The sequence below is a fragment of the Mugil cephalus genome, chromosome 21 (genome assembly GCF_022458985.1).
Source record: "Mugil cephalus isolate CIBA_MC_2020 chromosome 21, CIBA_Mcephalus_1.1, whole genome shotgun sequence".
Taxonomy (NCBI): Eukaryota; Metazoa; Chordata; class Actinopteri; order Mugiliformes; family Mugilidae; genus Mugil; species Mugil cephalus.
This window is the reverse complement of record NC_061790.1, coordinates 13,963,490-13,988,930: the sequence shown is the minus strand read 5'-3', so window position 1 is coordinate 13,988,930 and position 25,441 is coordinate 13,963,490. Positions and strand designations below refer to the sequence as shown.

At 42.0% G+C, this 25,441-nt stretch overlaps 1 protein-coding gene across 4 annotated transcripts in view; it reads right to left on the bottom strand.

Moving 5' to 3' along the window:
- pak5 (p21 protein (Cdc42/Rac)-activated kinase 5) overlaps positions 1-25,441 on the bottom strand; it is a 60,619-nt gene that overhangs the window by 20,727 nt on the left and 14,451 nt on the right. Inside the window, exons 1-3 of one of the 4 annotated variants that reach the window (XM_047573442.1) lie at positions 19,834-20,520; positions 11,805-12,028; positions 9,562-9,606 (exon numbers count right to left, since the gene is read on the bottom strand). In XM_047573442.1, the coding sequence (XP_047429398.1) occupies positions 9,562-9,606; positions 11,805-12,028; positions 19,834-19,888 (324 nt within the window). In that variant the 5' untranslated portion in view covers positions 19,889-20,520. Of the gene's footprint in view, positions 1-3,167; positions 3,414-9,561; positions 9,607-11,804; positions 12,029-19,833; positions 20,521-25,441 lie in introns of those variants that run through there. The other 3 variants (XM_047573444.1, XM_047573443.1, XM_047573445.1) reach the window with 3 other exon arrangements.

The following is a 25,441-nucleotide window of genomic DNA, read 5'->3' as shown; positions in this document are numbered from 1 at the left end:
TCAATTTGGAGACAGATAAACAGACAGCTGCCCACTATAGATTAATTACACACCAGCACTCATTAATCTGAGCCCTGTCAGCCAGTTGTAGGCCCCTACAACACATTGCCGCCCCCTTCCATCCTCCATCAACATTCAGTTTCTACTCCCCTTTCTCCTCATTAGACTGTTTATCCCCTCGTGTCTGTTCAACTCTTCTCACTTTAACCCCTCTAATCCCCATGCATGCACTATATTGACAAAAGCATTCACTCATCCATTCAAATAACTGAATTCATGTGTTCCAATCACTTCCATGACCACAGGTATATAAAATCAAGTACCTATTCATGCATTGCATTTGTGAAAGAATGGGTCACTATCAGGAGCTAAGTGAATTCCAACAACAGCTACTCAGCCATGAAGTGTCAGACCACGTAAAATGACAAAGCGGGGTCAGTGGATGCTGAGGCGCATAGTGCACAGAGGTCAACAACTTTCTGCAGAATCAATCGCTACAGATTATCTCAAGAGCAGTGTGTAGAGAGCTTCATTTGAATTGGGCTCATGCCAAACATCAGCAAGTGCAATGCAAAGCGTTGGATTCAGGAATGTAAAGCGCCACCACTGGACTGTACAGCAGAGGAGATGTTCTCTGGAGCGACGAATCACACTTCTCCATCTGGCAATTTGATGGGCCAATCTGGGTTTGGTGGTTGCCAGGAGAACGGTATTTGTCTGAATGGATTGTGCCAAGAGGGAAGTTTGGTGGAGGGGGATTATGGTGTGAGGTTGTTTTTTCAGGAGCTGGACTTGGCCCCTTAGTTCCAGTGAAAGGAACTCCATACTCACTTTGTGCAAACAGTTATGAAGGTGAACTTGTTTACAACCGTACAATATCCCAGTCAGGCATAAAATTATGACCACCTTCCTAATATTAAGTTAGTCTTTCTTTTGCCTCCAAAACAGCTGTGACTCATCAGATAATGGACATGGACACTCACACACCTTCTCACACACAAACTCAGCCCTGCTGACAATCAAACAGACCATCAGGCCTCAGGACAGACACACACAACATTTTATAGACTGGAACTTTCACTAAGCTGCACTTTATGTACATTGTTACAGTATTTACATTTTCTCTGTACATATTTTTTACTTTAAGGGTGTGTCTTCTATACATATTTAACTGTCAGTGTATTTATGTGTACCTTTAAGCCAGGGGTCTCTGAAAAATGACAATAAAGACTCTTGATTCTTGATTCTCCATTCTGTGGTGTCTGGTAACAGGATGTTGTTAGTGTTAGTGGGGCCTTTGGGTCCTGTGGGTTGAAAGGAGGGGGCTCTGTGGGTCAGGCTTGTTCCAGTGCATCCCATGGATACTTGACCAGTTTGGGATCTAGTGGGATCTACTTCTCCTGTTAGTGGTTTTTCAATGCTGTGGCTCATTAGTGTATATATGACAGTGTTGTCAGTGCACAGCCACATTGAAGTTACATTCTCCAGTTAACTAATTTAAACAGATTTTTGTAATATATATAAATATGATCAGAAAATAAACGTGACTGCTTTTTGGTTATGTAAGAGTATTCAAGAGCAATCAGGTCTGGTTCCTCACTAAAATAAATAAATAAAGGCAGAATAAGAGTAGACTTATCAAATAATAAAAATAATGCCCCTCTAATGCTGATGGATCAAAAAAGGATTTTGATTCAGTAATCTTCCACATTGTAGGATTTCAACTATAAGTTGCAGTTTGTTATCTGGCCACACGAGGATACTACAAGTCCAGTCATTAAATAACCTCACACCAAGTGTGAAACAGCACATGCTGATTGAGAAGCAATAAAAATAATCTTACGTGCTTTAGAAGATTAGGATTTCCCGTCACTTCATCAAGAAATTGGGAAGCATTTTTAATCCACTATAAACTTTTAAGGCATAAGACACCAGTCGCCTTAAATCTTTTTTATCATATCCTGCAACAATCCTTTGCTGTTTAAAATTCACAGCCTAAACGTCCTTCCAAAAAACCCACATTCAGACACCAAGGGATGGTTGTTAGCCAGGACATTTTGAGCTGCCCTGGCAGAGCAGAGCGCATGTTGATGAAAGCCAAAATTCCCCATGCTGACTGTGGCTCTGAGAGGTGATTTGCAGAGTGTGACTGTGAATGGCACCCGCACGAGAAGACAAAGTGAGAAAGCAGAGGAGGAGGAGGAGGAGGAGGAGGAACAGAGTGGAGGAAGGAATGAGAGAGGTCTAAATCAATGCCATCCACTTCAGATCGGTGCCAAGAAAGACAGATGCTCTCTCTATCTGTGTGAGGGTGCAGGGCCGACAAGACACACATCAATCAGAGTTATTTTTCCCTCTAGTCTATTTCTGCTTTGACCAAATTAATCAATATAAGATGTGATGTGCAGCAAAAGCAAATTAAACTTCAAATGAAATGCATTTGATCACAAGACTTAACTTCCTACTCTATTTGCTGCACTGGGTTATTTCACCTAAAAAGTAAACAGCAGACTTATAACAAGGGAACAGGAGTAGTGAAGAGTTTTCTCCACATCTAAGAACTTGCCTAGACCTGATTCCCCCTCAGTCTGGACTGTCTACTTGATTGGAGCTCACCCAATATCAGTTATAGCCGCTGCAATAAAACACCTCCTCAAATTAGCAGCTCTCCTGGAGCTCATGTCAGAACCATAATCGCCTGCTTCCTTCTTCAATAAAGACATGGGGTTGTGTGCCAACCCCCGAAGCAAGCACTGGGGGAGTCTGCTTAAACAGAAACACTATCTCTCTGAGCTCTATACGCATACAAGCGCAGAGCAAACCCAGCAAAGCTACAAAAACAGCTGCCACTTATAGAACGCAAGCCTGCACTCTGTCAGGAAACATGAGAAAACAACCGGCACTCTGAGCAGCAAGAATAGTTATGTGTTAAAACTGCGACAAAAAAAGACATGGCCCAATATGTGACCCTTTAAAAAAGTGATCGCTGTAACGTTGGCACAAGAAAAAAAAAATCTACCTCCACTGTTTAGTTTGATATGTTTCCACTGAGTGCATGGAACTGCTGGCAGTCAACACTGAGACCTGTTGCACAGACAAATATGCATAGCCAGCATACCAGCATGCGGTCTTGGCTCACCAGAAACAGAAAGAGTTGAACACCCCACCTGTAACTGTTTATGAGTCGTCTGCGCCTGGGGTTTGAGCACCACTGTCTCCTCAGTCTTCATCACTCCAGCAGCCTGTCTCAGTTTCCCTGGCTTCTTCAAACTGCTCAGTCCGCCTGCCTGCTCCGACCCAGAGGTCTGCCGACCCTAATAAGCAGCTCTGCCCGGATGCAACCCAACAGACTGTAAGTCTGACTCCGCACCCAGTGAAGCCAACCACTGAGAGACTTAATGATCGAGTTTCCCCCCTCTGTCAACTGCCAATAAGCCGGTGGGGGAAGGTGGGCGGCTGTGCGCTGCGATCACTGACCCAGTGACATTTACAGTCAGGCCCGGTATCACGTGCTGTTCACTATGCCAGTCGGTCCTTTGTCTTGGTTTTACACACACTGCAATGCCCTTGGACTAAATGTGCATACTGGTAAAATTAAGACTCGGTATACGCCTGATGGCTCACCTGGTTGAGGTGGATTTCATTGTAAGGCCGCAGCACAATCTGCACCTTTCTTTTGCTGCATGTTGTCACCTTTCTAGCTTAATCACTTCCTGTCTCTCTACACTACCACCTTTCTTATAATTTCTATTATAAAGTTAAATTACGGAACAAATGAACCAAAACAGAACACGCTCTTAAATAACATCGACGTTTACCTTTGAATTCTTGGTGCGTTTTGTCGCATATTCCCAGTGCCCCTGTGTGATGTAAGGCTGAGATATTTTCAGTGCGGCTATAATGGGTTTGACAGCAGGGAGATGTTCAGCTACCTAAAATATCACCAGAGTCCTCTCCACCTACGCTACCTACAGCACATGTAGCCCGCAGCTGAAATGCAAGAAGTTTAGGTGTGGACTCTGGAGAGTGTCAGCAGTCATTCTGGGAACTGTTAAAAGCTGCAAACAGAAGAAGAGGACGACGGAAATAAGCTGAAAAGAAGAAAGATGTAAAACACACTTTCAGTGCATAATAGATCCTCTAATACACTGTTCATCAGGGACTGATCTGTCCATTTTTACCTGAAAAGGTAAAAATCCAGCAGCGGTCACACTACACAGCATCCTCTCTCAAAAAGCCTCTTTATTCATTTCTATTCTATGTTTCCTCTGACCTTCACCGAGAGTAGGACAACAGTCACAAGATGTAAGTGTGCCATCTAAATAAAGCATTTTATTTACAGTAGCTTTGAACAATATTTAAATAACAGCCTATGCAGCCCATCTAGGTACTAAGCTGTTGAAGTGCATTTCATGCTTTAGGTAAATTAAGACACAAGGACAACCCTGTAATAACTCGTTGTTTTAAAAGGGTTTCCCTCCCGTTATGAGGCTGGAGCTCAAAGGGCGCCATCTAAACTGAATGAATGTAAAAATCAATGTGAGAGTATCAAAATGAACTAAATGGCCTTTCCTGGATCTAATGGTTGTTTATCCCCAGCTGACTTCTTCGGGAAGTTTTGTCTTAGAGGTTTTTTTTTTTATTATCTGCTACAACTTTTTCAACATTGTGTCCACAGCTATCGTAACAGCAGTAACTGTGATTTGAAAATGATTGAAGACACCCTGTCTCTATCTGTCTGAACTTTTAAGGTGTTCTAACACACGTGAATGTGAATTTGAATTGTGTGTAAGTGACACAATTGCTGGAAATGTGATGTTCCTCTGTGTTTACACAGAAACTGGATGGATGGATGGATGGATGTGAAGTTGTATTGTTGGACCATATAATTAATTGTACTATGTAAAGGTGTGCTGTGTCATTCCAATCTATTAGAATCTTTATATTTATCAAAAGAAAGTAATGACTAATACTTCACCAGACACCAGCATTTAAAGATGAAGAAGTGTGGCTAGTGTTGTGTTTGAGCTTCAGTTGTGTCAGTGCAGTTGATCAGAAAATAATTATTTAACTGTGATGATTAAGTTGTACAGTAAAAAGTGTATAAGAAACACTTTCTTCATATCTTCAACGACATAAAAAAATGCAGACGCAGACCACCCACTGATTCAGTTCTGTCTGGACAGCTTCAAAAGTCTCCATTCATCACTGCCCTCATGTGATTCATCTGTGCAAAACCTGTGGATCAACTCGAGCCATTAAGCTACTACCACATTAACTTCCCACTCACAAGGACACGAGAGCGACAACGATACGAGGACGTACTGTAAGCATCACACGCGTACATAATTCAGAGTGAAAAATAATTACCATGGGTGAAAATACAAAGTACTCTGTTTTATTTTTAGGAACAGGCAACCAGTGCTGTGGAGTGTTTGGCGAAATAATGAGAGGAATTCAAACTGAGCCAAATCACACACTCAAACACAGGACTGTAAAAGTCATGCTTAAAGTGTTGGCTAAACTTTACTTAAGCTGTTTATTTTGCATGTTTTTTGAATGTGCTGTGTACAAAAAGGCTGAGAGGATTCCCTGTAAAGACAGATATATGTGTGCGACCTCTTACATCATTTCTCACATAGTTTCCTACACTATGCATTGTTAACAACAGCTGAGCTGCACGGCTGCTGCAGGTGCACATGTTCACACGCGCCCGTCAGTTTTCATGCAGCTCTCTTGAATGCGACATCTATTGGCGCTTTCATGGCAGTAAAACGTTTAGGCTTCCGTAGCCCCCCTCACAGCACCTCGCTGTGGGTAGATGAAGCATTGCAACCACACTGTCAGTGATTGCAACTCAAGCTGCCGAGGAGGCACTGACAGTCACGTCTACATTCTCTAGTCTACACCATTCTCTGAGGGAGAAATCACTCCGGGAAAGGTCCACCTACACTCACTGTAACACAAGTAACCCACAGCTGAAATGCTGAGTTTAGAAACTACCAACAAGAGAAGAGGATAACAAAAAGGGCTGAGGAGAAATGTAAACTTTTATTGCATAATAGTTCCTAGAATAGGTGTCCATTTTTTACCTGTTAGTCTTCATTACAGAAAATTTCCTTTATCACAAATCTTATTCATATACACAACAGTATTCAGGAGTGAACCAAAGAAGAGCTGTAGCTATTATTTCTAATGCAGCAGCCACACTACACAACATCCTCTCTCGGAATAAAACTTTATTAATTTGTACCAATGCGATCCGTCATGCTGTTTCCTCTGACCTTCACCTCGAGTAAGATGTAAGTCCGAGATGTAAGTGTGCCATCTAAATAAAACCTGCTTTCATTTACGGCAGGTTTAGGCAACCTTTAAATAACACCCTGTTTAGTTAATCTACAGACAGATGTTCAATACTGTCATTTAAATATCTGAAGATACAAAGGCGGCCATAAATAATCCTGTCTGTAATGATTCTGAGGTAATTTTCTCTACCGTTATAACAACTGGCTCTGAGAAAGGAGATAGATTTAGTTTGGCAAAGTCTGAGATTGGCAACACTTGTCCCTCTGCCACTGGAACAGCTTCATGTTGTGTAAAATATGTAAACCATAACCTGTAGTCCCTAATCGCTGTAATCATGTTTAAGCACTTTGTTATGGAGGCCTTAGAAACATTCTCAATTGCTTCTTTGTCAGTTCTTTTCTGCTTCTGTGAGAATCATTTTTTTGAACATTATGTAGCAGTCACTACTCTAGATCAGTCATATTGAGGAAATTGTGGACTTTGAGGAAGTTAGAACAACTAAATCACAGCTTCGTGGCTTGATGACTTTGTCCTGTATTTGGCAACAGAGGGAATAATAAAACCCCTCGGATTCAATGAGCAGGGTTTTTTTGTCTAACAATTTTTATTTGATGGCGAATCTCAAAAAGATCAATGTGATAAATATGGACTTGTCATCCAGAAGTTTCATTCTTTTGCTCAACATATTCCAAGTTTTCTGGATCATCTGAAAAATCCCAAATGCAACATTAAGAAAGCGGCCCCCTGTAAGGTGAGGTAGCTCAAGAGTCGCTCTAAAAGAAGAATCTGCCCACACCAACATCCTGTGTCACCTTTCCTACACAGGCCAGTTTCTCATTCACATGAACCAAGACATCTAATATTGGCCCACGGCTAAAGAAACATGAGCAAATAGGGAACGAGGAGATCGTATCAACAGGCCCGTGCACACAAATACCCACACTAACACGCACAGACGCGCGCCATTACGGTAAATTACCCCCATAGTCCCACAAGGGTCTGCAATTTGAGGGTGTCAAAGTCAAGGTGTAATATGAGCCTGACATTAATGATAGCCACCACACTGGCACTGCTAGTGCTAATGAATGCAACACATTAACGCACACGTGACCTTGCATCACACACACACACATCCCCACACACGCAAACCCTCAACATCAAAATAAGGAATACAATGTTGACAATGAAGACGTTTTTCAAAGAGGTGGCTACAGTGCACTTACTCATGCACCGCCACACACCTCAAACTCGCTCAGACTGCAGACGCTTTAAGAGCACAATGTTTAAAACATGGAAATGCTGTTAGGGCACAGTGTTAGCCTATACTTCTGGATTAGCATGTGTTCTAAGGGCTGGAGGAGGGGGAGAACAGAAATGAGAGTCAACGCTTTGAGCAATACTAATGCTCAGCTGAGATGAGCAGTCTGACAACAAGGCTACGAGCCTTGTGAATAAACGATGAGCACACAAGCCACGGGGCAGAGGTAGCAGTTATTTCAGCATGATGACTGAGCCGACCTCTCTAACTGCTTAACACGGACGCAGTTGCACAAAAATGCGAATGCCAATACGAGCGCAGGCAGGCTAACGTTGACACGAGCGCACTGTGCCGACCTTTCACTGTGGTCCGCCCCTTTGTCTGGTCAGGACACAACTGGACTTCAGCCAGAGCGGAGACCGCTTCATCCATGCCCACCTGGTGCGTGCATAAACACACACACACACACACACAAGCATAGTCGAAAGAGCTGGGGGAGTCTGCCATGCAGAGGAAGCCGTATGTCAATCAAGTGTCAGGGCGACCAGGGGAGAAGGATATCAGGCCATGGGTGAGACACTATAAATAACCCTGCCCACCTTGGGAGTCAGGGTCACAAACACATACACACACATACATGTTCACGCATACACACACAGTCATGTTTCCATCACTTCAGAGGAGATTTCGCATTTTTTTTCCCCGGAGACTTCCACTAAACAAAGCACAGACCACTAGTTGCCAAATGCTAACCCTGAACCAACATCTTCAGCTTATGATTTAATGATTTATGTTATGAGGACCGTTTTTATGTTCCCCAAAGAAGTCGCTTCAGCAAGAGTACCACAATGGCAATCTCAAAGTCAAATAGCACTGAAATCACAAAAATTGACAACATTTCCTCCTTCATCTGTGTTTGTACATGGCCCCTAACAATGGAAGCAATTTAAAATGCTTTGGAAATGACAAGACTGTAAGTATTTTTAATTTGTCTAAGTGGAGTTTTATCTGAATGTCTCTGCTGCTGTTAACAATGAGAATTTCCCCATTGCGGGATGAATAAAAGCATATCTTATCTTATCTTATCTTATCTTATCTTATCTTATCTTATCTTATCTTATCTTATCTTATCACCACTGTGTCACAGAGGTTTTCCCTTTAAAATATCTCATGTATTACAAATAACCACCTACAAGCAGCCAATGGCTCGAAGTTTGTCTGAATAGCTACATGTGTAGAGACCGATCAAGAGAGGATCAAGGCAAACATGTTAACGTCCACTTCCTTGATTATTAGGCCTTTTAATACTGAGCTATAAGAAGAGGGGGCAAGGTCGGACATGCCCTGTTAATTACAGAACGCGCCAAGGAACTTTCCTCAAAGGAAAGACAGGAATATAGTGAAGAGGAGAGGAGAGGAGAGGAGAGGAGAGGAGAGGAGAGGAGAGGAGAGGAGAGGAGAGGAGAGGAGAGGAGAGGAGAGGAGAGGAGAGGAGAGGAGAGGAGAGGAGAAGTTGGTCTGGGTCGTGGATCGAAGGGTTGTTCAGATTCATGCAAACCCTTTTTGACCTACTTCAGTGGTGGCCTCCAGCACAGCAGAATCAGCTGTCATGGCAACATGCACTTCACATCTCAGCGCCCATCATCATTATCATCATTAAGATTATCATCATCATCATTATCAATGGCGCTCCATAGCAAGGGGAGAAACAAGGGGAACATGCCACGGCAGTTAATCTCATCTATTCTAGGGGGGCTCATGCGAATGAAGGAAAAGAAGAGTGGAGATGAGGTCTCAGAAAAGACTCGGCAGGACAATGTAGTTATGTCATGTGTGTGGAGTCATTCTCTGTGTTTCTGCCCATTCCTGCCGATGCACCACCTCCACCTGAACGCATGGCAGCAGGCAGCGGAGGAGAGATGTGGAAACAAAACAGCGGCGCTGTGACTGTGTGAGGGGGGAGGGGGGTAAAAACAGAAGGGAAGAGGAAGTCATACTTTGGGCAACGGCGTTTCGGATGACCGGACTTTCTTGGGAGATATCTGTGAAGAGAGCAAGAGAATTATTTTTCTTGTTTCCCCCTCTTCAGAGATATCTCCTGTGGCATATTGCTGTTCTCGATTACAGAAGTTTGTCTGATCACAGATTCCATTGTCAGCAGGAGCTGTGAGCGGTTCCTCAGACACTAACAGTGCATTTAGTCTAACCTTTATTGGATGTACTCAAATCCACCCAAGAGCTGCGGTGTTATGTATGAGCTTTCAGTTGACAGGTTTCTTGTGTGATCAATCTTAGCATGTTTTACGAAGGTCAACAGAAGCAGGTGTTGTACTGCAACACATATGAGACAAATGGTCATAGATTTCAAAACTGGAGGGCACTGGAGTGTGGGTCACACTTGCAGCATGCAGGGGCCACACATGTGCACTGAGGAAGAAATAAAAGCCACATTTTAAGCAGTGACCCTGCAAAGACCCATTCAGCCCAATACATGGTACAGAGGGCTCGGTAAGGCCCTTGGTATAAAAGCTATTGTATCGCTATGTTCTGCTACAACCCAGAGACAGGTGCAGAGAAATATTAAGAAGCAACTCATCAAATATCGAGGTCTGCAGGTGGCTACAACTATAAACAGCCCTTCTCAGTCGATCAATGTGTCGATGTGAAATGTTAAGAAGAACCAATGAACAACAACACATCAGAGGAGACACTCAGAGAGAAGAGGAGACACACAATCACATTCACAGAAGGAGAAGTCACACGGCAGAATGACATCTGTTTTCAGTATGCTTTCTGATGACTGTAAAATCATTGAAAGTCTTTAAAGCTACCTTAAACAATTTTGGAAAAGGAAGAATGATTTACTGTATATAAACACATTTGAACTATATTTTCAAAATCCCACCCTGTGTAATGCAGCTAGAACGAATGTGACACATTTTAGAGGAAAAGATAAGAACAAAAAATGGAGAATAACTTTGCTTCATTAAGTTTGAACCCAGCCCTGAAATAAAACTAAAATAAGGATTCCTGATCTATCAAATTCTGAGAACATTTCCTCTGAACGTCCCTCTTAAGCCATGGATTTTCTATAGGATTCAGGTCAGGCCTCGAGCTGTGTGATTCTGAAACGCTAATCTTTTTTTTTGCTGAAGCTATTCTTCTGCTGATTTCGATGCATGCTTTTGATGACTGTCACGACAAAAGGTAAAAGTTGTCTTTAGTTTTTCTGACAGTCAACAGGAGGTTCTGTTTCAAAACTGACTCCACCTTTATTGAATCCCCAAATTGGGACGAACTCGTGCAGTTTGGTTCTTCATTTTTGACTTTTTTTTCTCTAAAATGCATCACATTAGCACTGCATAGGTGGTAGTTTTAAAAATAAGCATTCATCACAACTGTGAGGGTTTCTGACTTCATATACACACTGTATGTCTGCATGCAAATTATAATCTCTGGCCTCTGGTTTGGTCTCAGCTGCTCAGAAAAATGTTTGCTTCTCTTCATTAGTTAATAACACAAACAAATCCGGCAAATCTCACCAGCAATTTTCTATGTAACAGCTTGTTCACATCAAGAGGTAGAAATAGCTGGACTCTACTGGTTTTACAGATATATTCAGGGTTGCTGAAAAACTGCTAAAACAAAATCACAGAGCTTTAGCTTACTTTCCAAAACATGTCTTCAGGTGATCTTCATTGGCCGTTATTTCTGTTTTATTTTACTAAATCTACTGTTTCTGGTAATTTATTCTGTTAAATGTTATAACATTTATTTAAACTAATAGTCATTCATTACAAAATTGCTTAATGCAGGTTTAAAGCAAAACGATGTACAGAAATATGACTTTAATTTCCGGGACGATGGGGACATTTGAACAGTGTGAAGTGTCCAGATGGTATGCAGAATTATCTATATTGCCTCAGAGGAAAGAGTGTAACAGGTGGACAAAAGAAACGGTGAGAGACGACAACAAAGAAATGACGGACGCCTACATAAGAGTTGAAAATGCAAAGACGGATAACAAAAAGAATAGGCCGAGGACAGTGGTAGAAAGAAATAAAGGATTGTTCATATGTGCAGAGTGAGAGCAGGGGTGTCGGTGAAAGCGGAGGATGAAGTGAAGAAAAATGAGCAGGAGAAAGATGCGAGAAAAAAGTGAGGTGACTAAGGGGCTGGAAGCGATAAAGGTCTGTCCTCGATACCGAGGCGTGACGCCCTCTGTCTGTTATCGCTCTACCTTCATTGGTGCCAGCTGGATGGGAGTGATGTAGGAGGGGTCCACCATGGGCTTGGGACGGTTGGCAGTGTCCGCCAGGAGGCTTTGCCATTGCTGAGGCAGCCCGGTGAACTTCTGCTCCCGCGGGTCGAAGCCCGTGTGGACCCGGTGCTCGAAGTTAGACGGAGCCGAGATCTCCAGCCGTTTCTTCTTCTTCCCAAACATGCTGGAAAACCCTGGCAAACCTGGCAACATAGAAGAGGAAGCTCCAGGTTAACATCCTCAATGCAGACCGATTCATTTTAATTAAATAAACATAGGTACAAAAACATGTGTACTGTAGGTGGACTTATAGCAGTTTGCCTGTATAACTTCGCATGCATTTACTGAATTATTTAGTATATGAGAGGTGTATCACTACATCATGTTGAGTGGATACACATGTATGTAAAATTTATTTAGTTAACATCACTGCATTATTAAATATGCACTTTTACTCTGAAAATACAGCACAATAGAAGGAACAATGCTACTGTGTGTTTTATTGCAAACAGCATAGCAAGTAAAGTTTTGACATTTATAAAGAATACGCTGTTTATTGGTCTTTAGTGGTGCACTTCAGTAGTGTGGTAAACATTTGTCATGCATAAACCCTATAATGGTTTATGTAATTTTTTGTCATCCATAAGTAGACATACGCCGCATTGTTGTCTTGATTCTAAATTGAGCTGCATGAAAGCCAATTTCATGCTTTCACCGCTTACAATAAGTTTGTTCCCTCCCTGATGACTGAAATCCATGAAGCTTACATCACGCAAAAGTAAAGAATTATTAGCAGAGGTTTCTCTCACAAGATATGTCTTTCAATCCAACAATGAATTATTACAACTCAGCAATCTGTGACATTTAAAAGTGGGCCCAGATAAAAATGAGGACTAAATAAAAAACAAATAAAGCACATGCTGCTATATAGCAGTATATAGCAGCATGTGCTTTATTTGTTTTTCTTCACGTGGCACGGTTGAGGTATAAATCTGACCGTGACTATCAGTGTTTGCTGATGCTTTATATTGTGCTGGGCATTTACGCACTCTGCTCTGTAATAGCATCACGCTGCAGGATACAAACAAAGAAAGACCTAGCAAAAATGTCCAAACACGCTACAAAAACCAAGTGTCCACTTATGTAACATAAACAATGGGGGAATAAATAACTGATGCACTATACTGAAGCAGAAAAGAACAAAGCAGATGCCAAGTTAGGAGTTTGGATTTGTTTGACAGTAAGGAGCTACTTTCAGAGGCTCCTCTCTGAGCTTTTGTGGAGCTGTTAGGACATCTCACTGCGATACCAGTGGTTTGGGTGTATGCATAATGTCCAGTCATCGGAACAAAATGTCATCATGTTGTTGGCGTGGCTGTGAATGGAGTCTATTGTGTCAGTCCTCTCTAGAAGGCATTGTCCTCTGAGAAAAACACCCCCCTCCCTCCTCCTCCTAGCTTTCTCTCTCCCAGTCTGTTATGGCAATGTTTGCTGTGCCAGTTCATGCCACACATTCATGCTTTCACAGATATGTATTATACATTTGCCTTATGCCCAACACAAAAGCAAACATATTGGAAGGGATCAACAAAAGTACTTGAGGTTTGATCGTCTTAAAGAAAATAAGCACGTGGTGCCTCTGTTTACTGTAGGAAGCACATGTAACTGACTGTCAACTGAAATTACTGTTAAATTAACTGTTGTTAGCAACATATATCAGTGATGTAGTAAAAGTTAATAGTAAATATAACTTTGATTAAAGTCTGTGTCTCTGAGATTTTATTCCTTTCATTTTTATGAAAATCATAACAATGCAACAGCTTTAAAGGGACAATCTTGAATATTTTCATTTGAATAAATCAAAGTATTGTATATGAAAGTCCTGACCTCTACAGTATCACAAACTGGACATCTGTGGAAACATTTCTGTGCAAAAGCTCATGACACTGTGAAGTGAGGCTCAGTAAGACACCTAAAATGATTTAAATCACAACTCCATGCCAGTCTTTCAGGACTGAAGACTGAAGCTTGGCTGAACAGTAAAACTCCTTTAAGAAACTCAACAAGTCCAGTTGCCTTTGTCTCACCTTTGTTTTTAAGGCTACACTGTGACCTAGATGACTTAGATCCTTCCCAGAAACATCTGCAATTACTGCACATTAGAACGAAACAGGGATCTTAGACATCACCCGTTTAAATATGCACAAGATGAGATATGCATACAATGCAACACTGAATGATGGAGCACTGTTCCTAAAAACATACTGCCTATTAACCAGAAATCACATTCAGACACTTATTTTTAATGTGATAAAAGGAAAGAAAAACTGCAAAGTTATCAAGTGGTTGGACGGGTATGTTGTTCTCTGGGTTTGATTGGCTAGAACTGGCAGGCTGCCTGAGGGCTGGTGTTACACTGTCAGGAGCAAGAGTCTAAGTAAACAAATTGTGCTGCGGCCTGTGTGTCATGGCCAGACAGTGTACTGTTACACTAGTACTGAAGAGTAAGGATCATATCAGCACCATGCTGGACACATGCATGTGTGTTTACCAGCTATCTAATGTTGTCAGCGTGTAAACTGACAACAGCAGTGCAAATTTCCACCGTACATGTATGTTTCCTGGGTAATTCAACAAGTTAAGATGAAAGACAAAATGTGTGCTGTGTTAGACAAGAATAAGACTTTAGCAGGAAACCTGGTGTAAGACGTTTAAAATCTGTGACTTTCAGAGTAAGGTGTCTGTAAATGGCCGCATTTCAAAACACCACACATGTGAATAACAGCAGACAAAATATGGAATTTAATTCAATTCTGGTCTTTAAGCAAGTAAAATTGGGTACAGTTTGGCTGGATTTTGAATACAAATGTCCTCTAAACTAAATACTAACTAATACTAATACTAACTAAATAAAGAGCAACTAACTAACACTGATGCTGCTTCAGGCATTTATCTAAACCTGAAACCCCACCGAATAATTTGGTAAGCTAACGATATGTAAAATAAATGCTAAGTCGCTACCTCAGGTAGCATCCTGAGCAGGCATTATGACACGTGGGGCTTATTTATAGCTGATGAACACACTGTGTGATTTATCCCTTGCACTTTTAATACAGTATTTTTGGATGAGAGCTAAAAAAAGACAACACCCTCTAAAACGCTATAGTGTTGTTATAATTAGTGCCCGTGCTCCATCACATGTAGAATAAGTAGTTTAAGGTAAACATTGTGGATTACTTCCAAAAAAGTGTCAAATGATTGAAATGACAGCAGCACGTAACATCGCTAGCTCTACTGACGTGTCATGGCCTCTTCAGATACGGAGGCAGAAGTCTACAAAGAGTCTATTTCCAAACGTAACTTTAAACAGACAAGGCAAAAAATTTAATCATGGAAATCTTTCCCAGTCATTTCCTTTGCTGCCCAGCAGGAGAGCCAGACAGAGCAAATTAGCGGCCTCAAACAGGAAAGATGGAGAGATAGATTGATGGGAGAGGGAGATGGGCGGCGGTGGGTGGGGCGGGGGCTGATGGGAGCAGAACATGAGAGGAGAAGGAGAGCAGAGAGAGGAGGTTAAGGAGAGATCTAAAAAAGAACAAACAGATGATACGAGGGAAAAAAAGAAACAGGCGAAAACCTAAAGAGTCGTGGAAAGAGGAAGGAAACCTTAAGGCTTTTGTGATGCATACAGCACAGCACAAATGCAGCACAAGAGATTATTATGCAGCACACAGCCTTTAGAAAACTCAATGCTGGATCAAAAGGGTTTTAAGTCATAGAAACCTCGTCCCACAGGCATGTTTACACAACTCTGCCTTCTACGCTGCATTCACTGTAAGCCTTGGATCAAGGATGTACTGAATCATTTGTGAGTAAAAATATGCTATTTTCAGTGAAGAGAACACACAGACAGAGTTTATGCAAAGCCACAGGATATCATTTTATATTTATTATGATGCTATTAGGATTCAAATTTGCAAAGCACTGAGGCTTAACATTTAACTCTAAAACTGTGAGCCGTGTGAGTCACAGGAAAATTACATCAAAGTGCAGGATGCATCCATCAAGAACTTCCACAGCATCATATTATATTAGAGTCCTGAAGGGATAAATACAGTAGCTTATAGGGAAACTTTCTATGCAACTATCAGAGACAATAACCTCATCTAATGAACATATTTAACCGGTGGAAACATTTATCAGAGAGGCTATCTACTAGTCTACCACGCCTAGTTCACAAAATCCCTGACAAACACCAAACAATCCCCAACCTTCATCTTTTTCATTTTGTGCTGAGCTACAAATCTCTTACGTAATGAGTACATGTCAGCAACCCTCTTCCACTTTTGGCTGATGTCCACTTAAACCTCCGCAAATTGACTCAAGGTTTCCAAACTGGTTACTATTTTTAGAGCCTCTACAGAGAGTGGATTCCGCTTCACGCTAAACATTATGCTGATGAGAAGTGACATTCACAAGATAAAAGTCGATAAAGACAACATCAAGGATGGAGGTGCAAATCAGGAGAGGAGAGGACTCTTCTTCAAAGTGGCCGTCTGCAGTCGCCACAGACTGAACGATGGCAGTCTGAATCATTAGCTGACGTATAAAGCAACCAAGCGTAGCCCGCGTTACCGTGGCGCTACATACAAACATAAACAGAAAAACATCCCATAATGCCACATCCAAAGTAAAATAAAAATAATCATACCAGCATAAAAACTGTATATGTGTCACTGCACGTTTTAAAGCTCACTGTCTTAGCCATCTTGACACAACCTGACTTCTCCTCCTCCCAGACAAAAGGTCAAACAGAATTGAGTGGCAGGGGCAGGTGGGTGACACCCAGTCGGGCAGCTTGCCACCTGTCAATCAAAGTGACTACAGTTTGACAACATGAAATAGGGGAGTTGTAGCTACCATGAAAGGAAAAATGGTTCTAGAGACCATTTTTTGTACCAGGCTGTGAACACGTTTCCTCATGTGGCCTTTTCAGGAACTGCAGTTTTTGGCACTTGGTGTTTGTGCGTGTGTGACTAAGCTCAAAAAACAAAGTGAAAATGAAAGAAATTAATACTATAAGCTGTAAATGTTATGCTATTTTCTATAATTGGCATCCAACCCATCCAGTGAATTTTAGCTAAACCCATTCCACGGCTATACCCAATCTCATCCGTCCTTCAGTCACTCACTACTCTAAACTATTGATTATTACTGCCTGGTGCAGAGTCACTTAATTGTTTATTCATTTGTGACATTTGCAGTACTTGATTGAGATTAACTAGGATTGTGTCTGAAAGGACTGTGTGTTAAACTCTAAACGCTAGTTTAAAATGTTACTGAAGGTCCACACAAATGCACGCGTAGTTAAAAATGACATGAAAACAGTATTTAGCAGTAAATATAAGTTCAGAGAGCTTGTATCTTCCATATGGTACATGTGAGGATGCTATCAAGTTCAGCTTTAGCCTGACAGTCTTTAATCATAAACATCCTGGAAGTAGCTGTTGTCTACCTTGAAGCTGAAAACAAAAGTCCTTGACAGACAGCGTTTTCAACCCACCAACAGCGAGAGCAATTAGCATCTGCTTTGTTAGCTACCGCTGAGGGAATTAGCAAGCAACAGACGAACTGCGCTTTCATTTGTCTTTCTGTGTGAAATTAGAGAGCAGTTGTTTCAAAAATGAGCTTTTACAGAACATTCATTTTGTGACACACAATGTGTCTGCGACGCACCGTCTTGCACCTGTGGTCTTTAAGCAGCCATAGTGCGGAGGAAAAACCCCTGACCTACATGGTATGTCTCGGGAATGAGATTATTAAAGGCTAGCGGGGCTTAAGTCGTCTAGGCCAAGCTCAACTGTAAACAGACACAACAACACATGCAGACACACATGGACACGCATGTAAGCCAGCAGATGGAGACACATGTTTGCGCACTTGAACGGTCCAGACGCACTCGTGCAGAGCTTTTAGCCGGCTCTCTCCAAACAAGTTTGGACTGAGATGTACTTTGGGTGTAGAGTTCTCTGGGAATTACTTCCAAGCAGAGCCCAGAGCACCTACTTACTGTTCAAATTCTCCTGGCTGCCACATAAGCACCTCTTGTGCTGTAAATCACAGGCGGATTGTAAAGCACTTTGTGAAGTTTCAGACTAATGCCTGCAAGGTTATTCTACCAGTGAGTAACAATGTCACTCTGATGAGAAACTGCACTGGGAAAAATATGGCAGTGATTGGAGGTTTTGGACTCCAACATCACTAGTGAGACTGGAGTGAGCTGTGAAAGTGTGTGGCATGAACAGAAAGGTGAAGCATTTTCCCTGTACAACTGGTGGAGCTCAGCGCACTATGATAGAACCAGCATATTATTACAACTCCTTTACAACAACTCTTAGCGCGAGGCAGCAACAGCAGGAAGGGAAGGGTTCAGCCGATAGAACCTTCACACAACAGTGATCATGGGCTTAAGATGATTAGTACACAGTAAGACAAGGCTTCAGTCTAAATGTATGCACAGACCTCGCGGTAGAACCTTCAAATCGACTGAAAACACACAGACTTCACAAACAGATTTCTCCAGGCTCCAGCACAGTCAAGGCTGTGAGGTTGCCGTGGAAATGCATGTCATCGAGGCTCAGCACAGTCGAAGCAGGGCAGCCCGTGCAAGTGGAAAAAGCCTGTGTGTTCGGCTCTGAGGGCTCTGGTCTATCACGATGGGGTTGTGTAAGGATTGAACAAATAAGGATGCATACCATTGTCCTACACGAGCATGTTCCCTTTAAATTTGAGAAATACTGTAACGTAAGAGGAAGGATTACATAACATCCTGCACACGCAGGATAGAAAGATGCTCAGCCACGGATATGCACGAATATTCGCTTGATCTAAAGTGAAATGCAAACGCGCACTCTACATAGACACACTATACACGCTGACACACTGACACAAACATACTTAAAGGGGCTACTGGTCCCAGGGCAGAGATCCTGACTCCCAGGCTGATTTGTCTCCAAACCATCTGTCACCCTCTGAGCCTCCACAGGCATTTCCCTTGCTGTACAACAACACCTCAACAGACACGCACTGCAGTGAAACAGCGACGCACATGTGCGTGTGTATTGGTATTTGCGTTGACTGTGCCTAGTGTATCTATTTTATGTCTACTTTTGGTTCAGAAACTGCACGCTGACATTCTGTGGAAGCACGGCGTGTTTGCGAGACACCACATTCATTTTGTATCCCTTAGATTGTAATTTAGAGGCATAATTTGGCTTTGAGACGCGGAGCATTCACTCATGCACAAATATGCAAATACCTACATTTCATACATAATTTAAAACGCAACATGAAAAGGACACAAATTCCTTCAGATAAACAAGTCGAAGAAGGGGCAATGTTCTCTCCTTTATTTGCCGCCACCGGGAAGAGGAAGAATTCCTGATTTAATTAAAAGGTCAAACGAGTAAAAGACAGGCGGTGGCATTTTTGCTCATGGTATTATCCTTCGCTCACTGTGGCTTCACTTGGTCTGAGTGACAGAATCTGCACAAAGTGAGACCGACTTTGTCCCTGCGTCCTCATCTATGGTGTCTTTCTTAGCCCTGTAACTCCTCGCCTCTTTTGTCCTCCTGCCCCGCTTTGTTGTCTGCTGTTCGGTTCTCTCCCATTTGCATTCACTTGTTCTCCCTAGACCCCATTCCTTCAGATGATTTAATTGGCTCAAAAACTGTTTACACAGACATGCATTTCACCTTCCATTCCCTGTGGATGCATTTGTAGAGCGGTAAACAACTTCAGCTGATGAAGAGGCATCCTCATTTGCACACTGTTCACAACATGCAGAGAAGTTTGTAGCATCCTTCATTTAAATTATGTCTAAAGACTTGTGGTAATCAGGAAGCTTTGGTATGTTTCTATTTTGCTCTGATGATGGAGATTTGTCATCTTAGTCTGCTTGCATTTTTATGCCAATCCATACACAATCTCAGTGACTTACTCCTCTTACCTGGAAAGAAACTGACGGTTTCCTTCAACCAATCCAAATGTTCGGGATAAGCCATAGTAAAAAAAGTCCAAGGGAATTAGAGCCTCCTCATGTGTTGCGCTTTGATGTCAAATTGTGCTCCTGATAAATCCATTACGCACCTCAATTTTCTTTCAACAAGAACATGAAACAGCGAGTCTGCTGCCCGAATTGTAAACCAATGATCCCCTGGAGGGGCGACACTTCTGTGAAGTCATCAAATTGACAAATCAGGTCAGATCCAGGACCCTCTGCAGTCCCCAGCGAGCTGCTACTACTACTGCTACCCTGCCTGCATGCTCTGATAACTCCCAATGTGAGATGCACAGGACGCGAAAAAGTGCCTACGCCAGCAGCCCGAGCCGAGGCACGGCCAGACAGCTTAAGCCTGGACCCATCCCATTTCACTTTGATTGTTTGCCTAACTGGGTTTGACCAGCCCGGTCCCAAACTCTGCACCCTCTGACCTTCACTGTCCTCCACCCACGTATGCGTCGGTCAACACAAACAACAGAGTGCGAGCGTCCTCTGTGTTCGTACAATCCACAGGGCGGTGTTTGTGTCCCGGTCGGACACACACCTGCTCGCACGCACAACTGTCTCCCACTGATGCCGGCATGTGTGGACATCAGCGGTGGTGTCAAGGGCTACACTGCCATGTGTCCTATCACTGCCTCCTTCACAAGGCGAGTCACAGGGAGGAGGACAGATAGTGTGACGGAGGAGATAAGATGGAAGGAAGAGAATGAAACAGCTGGTCCATTCAGCGGCTGTGACAGAGCCTGGCCGTTTGCCGATGCTAAGAGGACATTCAGCGGTGGCAGTCACGGACAGGCCCTGTGCTGAGGGCAAACACACACTCACTGAAACAGTGCAAGGCTGTCAGGATCACAGTGTAGAATTCTCCCTTTCCTTACAGGTAGAGGTTGTTTGGGAAATTCTGCGAGGTAGAGTTAAGTAAAGATTACCCTTTGCTCTTCTCTGTCAATCCTTGAGAAAAAGAAAAATCATAATCTGCAAATCTGGTTATTTGTCGACCCTTTTTAGACTACAACTAAATGGAACCTATGCAACCTAAAAAAAATAAAAATTAGGGCTAAAATAACACAACATGACTCTATTTAACAGACATATTTTTAAGTAGTTTTTAGTTAAAGCCATCTCTAAAGGTTTTAAAAAATACCCACAAAACGATGAAATAAGGAAAACCCTTGTTGACTCAAATTATACCCAATCTCAAACTAGTCAACTGGTTCCGACACTGATTCTACTGGGAAGTTTCATGTGGAGCTGTAGGCTGAGAAGCATCTTCAGAGCCCTGAGGTCACTGACCCCACTATGTCTGAGCAAACTCCAAAAACTCCACAATGTGCTTCTTCCCAGGCTGCCCACTACTCCAAGAGAGCTCTCTAAGATGCTGAAAACACATTTCTTGCATGTGTTTACATACTGGACCTACACTCTACAATTGATTCAATCATTTAGACCAAATCAACATAACAGAGGCAAGTAAAGCTACAGTTTTAAACAGTATGCCACACTGATTGTTATAGATGTTATATTTAAAGAGCACCAGTTTTCGATCATCAGTTTTAGCAAAACGTCACCAAAGCAGTGACTTCTAGTGGCAGTAACCAAATACGTAAGTTGCTGCTATGTCCCTCCCACCACCAAAAATAAGACGTTAAGTCTGGGAGTCCATTATTGTAGTGGATTTCTACTTATGAATGCAACACCGCAGATTGCCTGACCAATGAGAATTTGGTTGGACAAGAGGAAATCGAAGCAATCCACCCATAATCCATAACGGCTTCCTGTGGAGGGACATGGCTGCAGACTATCGCAGCTGTCAGCGAGCGAGAGGTGGGGAACAACCTGGACCGCTCATCAATCCGTCACGAGACTAACACTAAGAGACAAACAATCGTTAACACTTAAACCTACAGCCAATTTAGCAGCCATTACCCTGACATGACTGTTACTGGAGCGTGGGAGGCAAACCCATAGAAAAATATATAATAATATATAGAGATTTCTGCATATACATTTATATATAGATAATAATAAGTAATGAGCATTATTAATATTAATCCTAATGACATATGATGAACACAGGAGCAGACTGTACAGTCCAGTAGAGGAGTAAGACAATCAAAATTTTACCACGACTAGATTGTGTAAAACGTGAATCCTGATATTTAGTTTGTCTGGGGTGGACTGATAACAGCCCACTTTGTGCACAAAGTTCCCGGAGCATTACGAGAAGAGGGAATGTGTTTGATGGTTAAAAGACAGACACACCCCTCCGCAAGTATTACTGGATATAAATACAAATCCAAGGGTCTCTCTCTCATACTCTGCCAAACACACATGCAGAGGAGCAGTGTGAGCGCTCTGGAGGAGGGGAGCTGCAGACTAAATAGAGAAAGAGACAACTAGAATTATGGCAGCTGAGGCTGATTTGGCTATGCTAAGTACCCCGCACTTTAAGAGCATCAATACAGCACCCTCCGCGTGGCTAATGGGCGGTTACCTCATAACTGTCACAAGATGAAGACTTGTTAGTGAGATAAATGCTAATTCCTGCAAAGTATTTTAGAGCAAAGTACAGGCTGTAATTCTCTGGCAGTGTAACGCTCGGAACCGTCAAGTCCCTGCGAAAGATGAAAAATTTGCGAAAGGGAGGTATCCAGTTCAGACACTGTCTTCACGTCTCGCGCTGATCTTTCACTATCGAGGGAAAGGATCTGCTAAAGTTGTTATCTGCTCATGTGGAAAGGTAACATAATGGATGAATATAGTAGGGAAGGGTGGCTCTGTGAGGCAGCGAGAGATCAAGGAAGTTATCTAAATTAGATCTTCCGAGGACAGAAATGTGTGTGTCGCTGTCTGAGAACGAATGTGTGCATGTGTGTGACCGTGTGCGTGCGTGCAGTTGTGTGTTCCAACTGTAAAAGCACATAACAGCAAAGGGTGACCTAAAACTAAGTCTCTGATAGTGTCTCTTCTTTTGACTTACACCGACCAGCCAAAACATTAAAACCACCAACAGGAGACGTAAATAACATTGACCGTCTTGTGTTAACGCAATGTTGACCTGGCCTCTAAATTCACTAGATCCCAAACTGATCAAGTACCACTAACAACATTCTGTTGCCTGAAGTCCTACGTCCATTCTGTGATGAGTCACAACTATTTTAGAGAGACCCAGACAATATTAGGAAGGTGGTCATAATGCCATAATTTTGCCTGAACTGTGTATCTGTGATGAAACATTACATAGTTACATGCATCTATTCATGAAAGATCAAGTTTTCCTCTTCACCAGTAGCGCATTGTTTCTCTGCATCCCACCTCCTGGTCCGAGCCCAGACTTGGAAAAAATGCGCCTTTCCAACATGTCCATCCAGAAAGAATTTGCAGCGTTTGAGATTTAGAATAATAACACAACAAAAACAAGAAGCTCCACGGTTGACTAACATGAACAAAAAAAAAAACAGACTTAATATTACATGTCTCAACAAGAAAAGTTAGCTTAAGCATTTGCCTCTTATGTGAACAACAGAACCTGTGCGCTGATAAAGAACGACGGAATAATCATTTCTCAGCCCAGAAATCAACACTATCAAGCACGACGAAAGAAGACTCTACCATATGGTGTTAGTTTCAGTGCCCCAGGGCTAACATCTGTATGCAGACAGCATCCACGTGCACACTGAAGAGACAAATAGTCTTTTTGTTGTTTTTAAACTGAGAGGAGTCTTTTCGTAGACTTGCCATTTCAAAGCAGTCAGACATAAAGAGAATAACACCGCAAGGTACCCTATGACTATTTATCAATGTTAGCATCTGTGTGTGTGTGTATGTGAGTGTGTATTTGTATGTGTGTGATTTAAGTGATACCAAACTATTGATGCCCAGTAAGCCACAGCAAAAGTGCAGAATGATTTTGGATTAGTAATGACACTACGGCAAATAATGTGTGAATATAGTGTGTGTAATCACGATAAAATGTCTTCTTTAAAGGCAGTGCAAGCTATCCTCATTTCAATAAGAACTTAATGTTGTTATTTTATGGTGGTCACAGAGTCAGCAGTGTCCAGAGTTCGGCTGTATTACTATTCGTTCACAGAAGAGGAACTACCCCTTGGATTGGTGAAGAAGAGCGGACTTCACTATTTTAAATATTCCAAAGTGACCCTATGGCTTACTCTGTTCATGTTGTTTTAATATGTTCTTTACAGGTTGTCTTTGCTCTTCTTGTCTTTTCGCATTCAAGAACAATAAAAATAAATTATTTAAAGTATACATGAGTTCCCTTTCCCTGTGGTGTTGGGAGAGAGTTGAGAGAGACAACGCCTATGTCCAGACGGTTTACACTGAGTTAACCGTGTAAAACCAGTACAACTACGTGGTTTAAGATATTTGCTTGACAAACAAGACATCTGCGATCGTGCAGTCAGGACAGGACCTATGGCTCTTTTTCTTTCCACATGGACTTCATACCTTATAGCTGGTTGTAGTTGTAGTTGGATTAATACATACTGCATGGTATATTATTTAAATAATGAATGACATTTCTTTTCCCTTGAGAGTTTGATTCTGGCTGGATATACCATATATTGTATATCACATAGTACATCCTTCCTTTCAGAGTTCTCCCTTTTCAGAAAATAACCTGAACTACAGAAGAAGAGGAGACATCCCTGTGTGCTATTTTTCAGCTTCTGCAACACACTGTATCTGAACTCAGTTCCCCTTTCTGTTTTTAGTGGTTCTACAAAGCCCTAAGTCAAAGATATCTGATCATCACATCACAACACAAGGAAAAGCTAACAAAATAACAGATGGTGGTTAGGTCTACAACTCAATTAAATATGTGTGCCTGAGTGTGTGTTCGTCCCAGATATTCAAAATTGTGCCTGAACTGGAGATTTGGAGAAAGATACAAAAAGACAGTTTTTGGGTATAGTATTGATTAACTAATCTCTTTCATATCAATAATAGCACATATTTATCTGAAGAAATTTATTGAACTACATTAAAAGAATTCTGTCTTATTCTGATATGAAATAAGTCATTAACCATCAATAAGTCCACAGATCCCAACCATTAGAAACCATGTACTTCCTGCTGGTGGTTTTCTGGGCTAAAAGCACTCTGTTCTTTGAAAGCCTCCTCCTTTCCACCCCATTATCTTCACGAGCATGTTAAACTCTCAACTTAATCGTTTATTATTGAAAGCTCGGCACGAAGCCTTCTCTCCTGGCGTTATGGGAAAATGGTTAAGGCGGAGATGTAAAAGATGTGGGTTAAGGAGTTGTGAAGTCAGCCAGTGCACAGCAGGGCAGCCCTTTGACTGGGCAGAGCTGCACTAGACATGTTTATGTGAGCAATGTATGAATGGTGTATTTTAAATGAACAACCCATCACTTCCACGTGTTTTACTTTGATATAACATAATAAATACAGAATAAAAGCCAACCTTTTCATATCAAACGTAATGATTATGTAGCATCCCAAAGATATGAATCATTTGTCAAATGGAACAATTTACATTTAAGCTTCACTCATTTACAAGCTTCTGTTA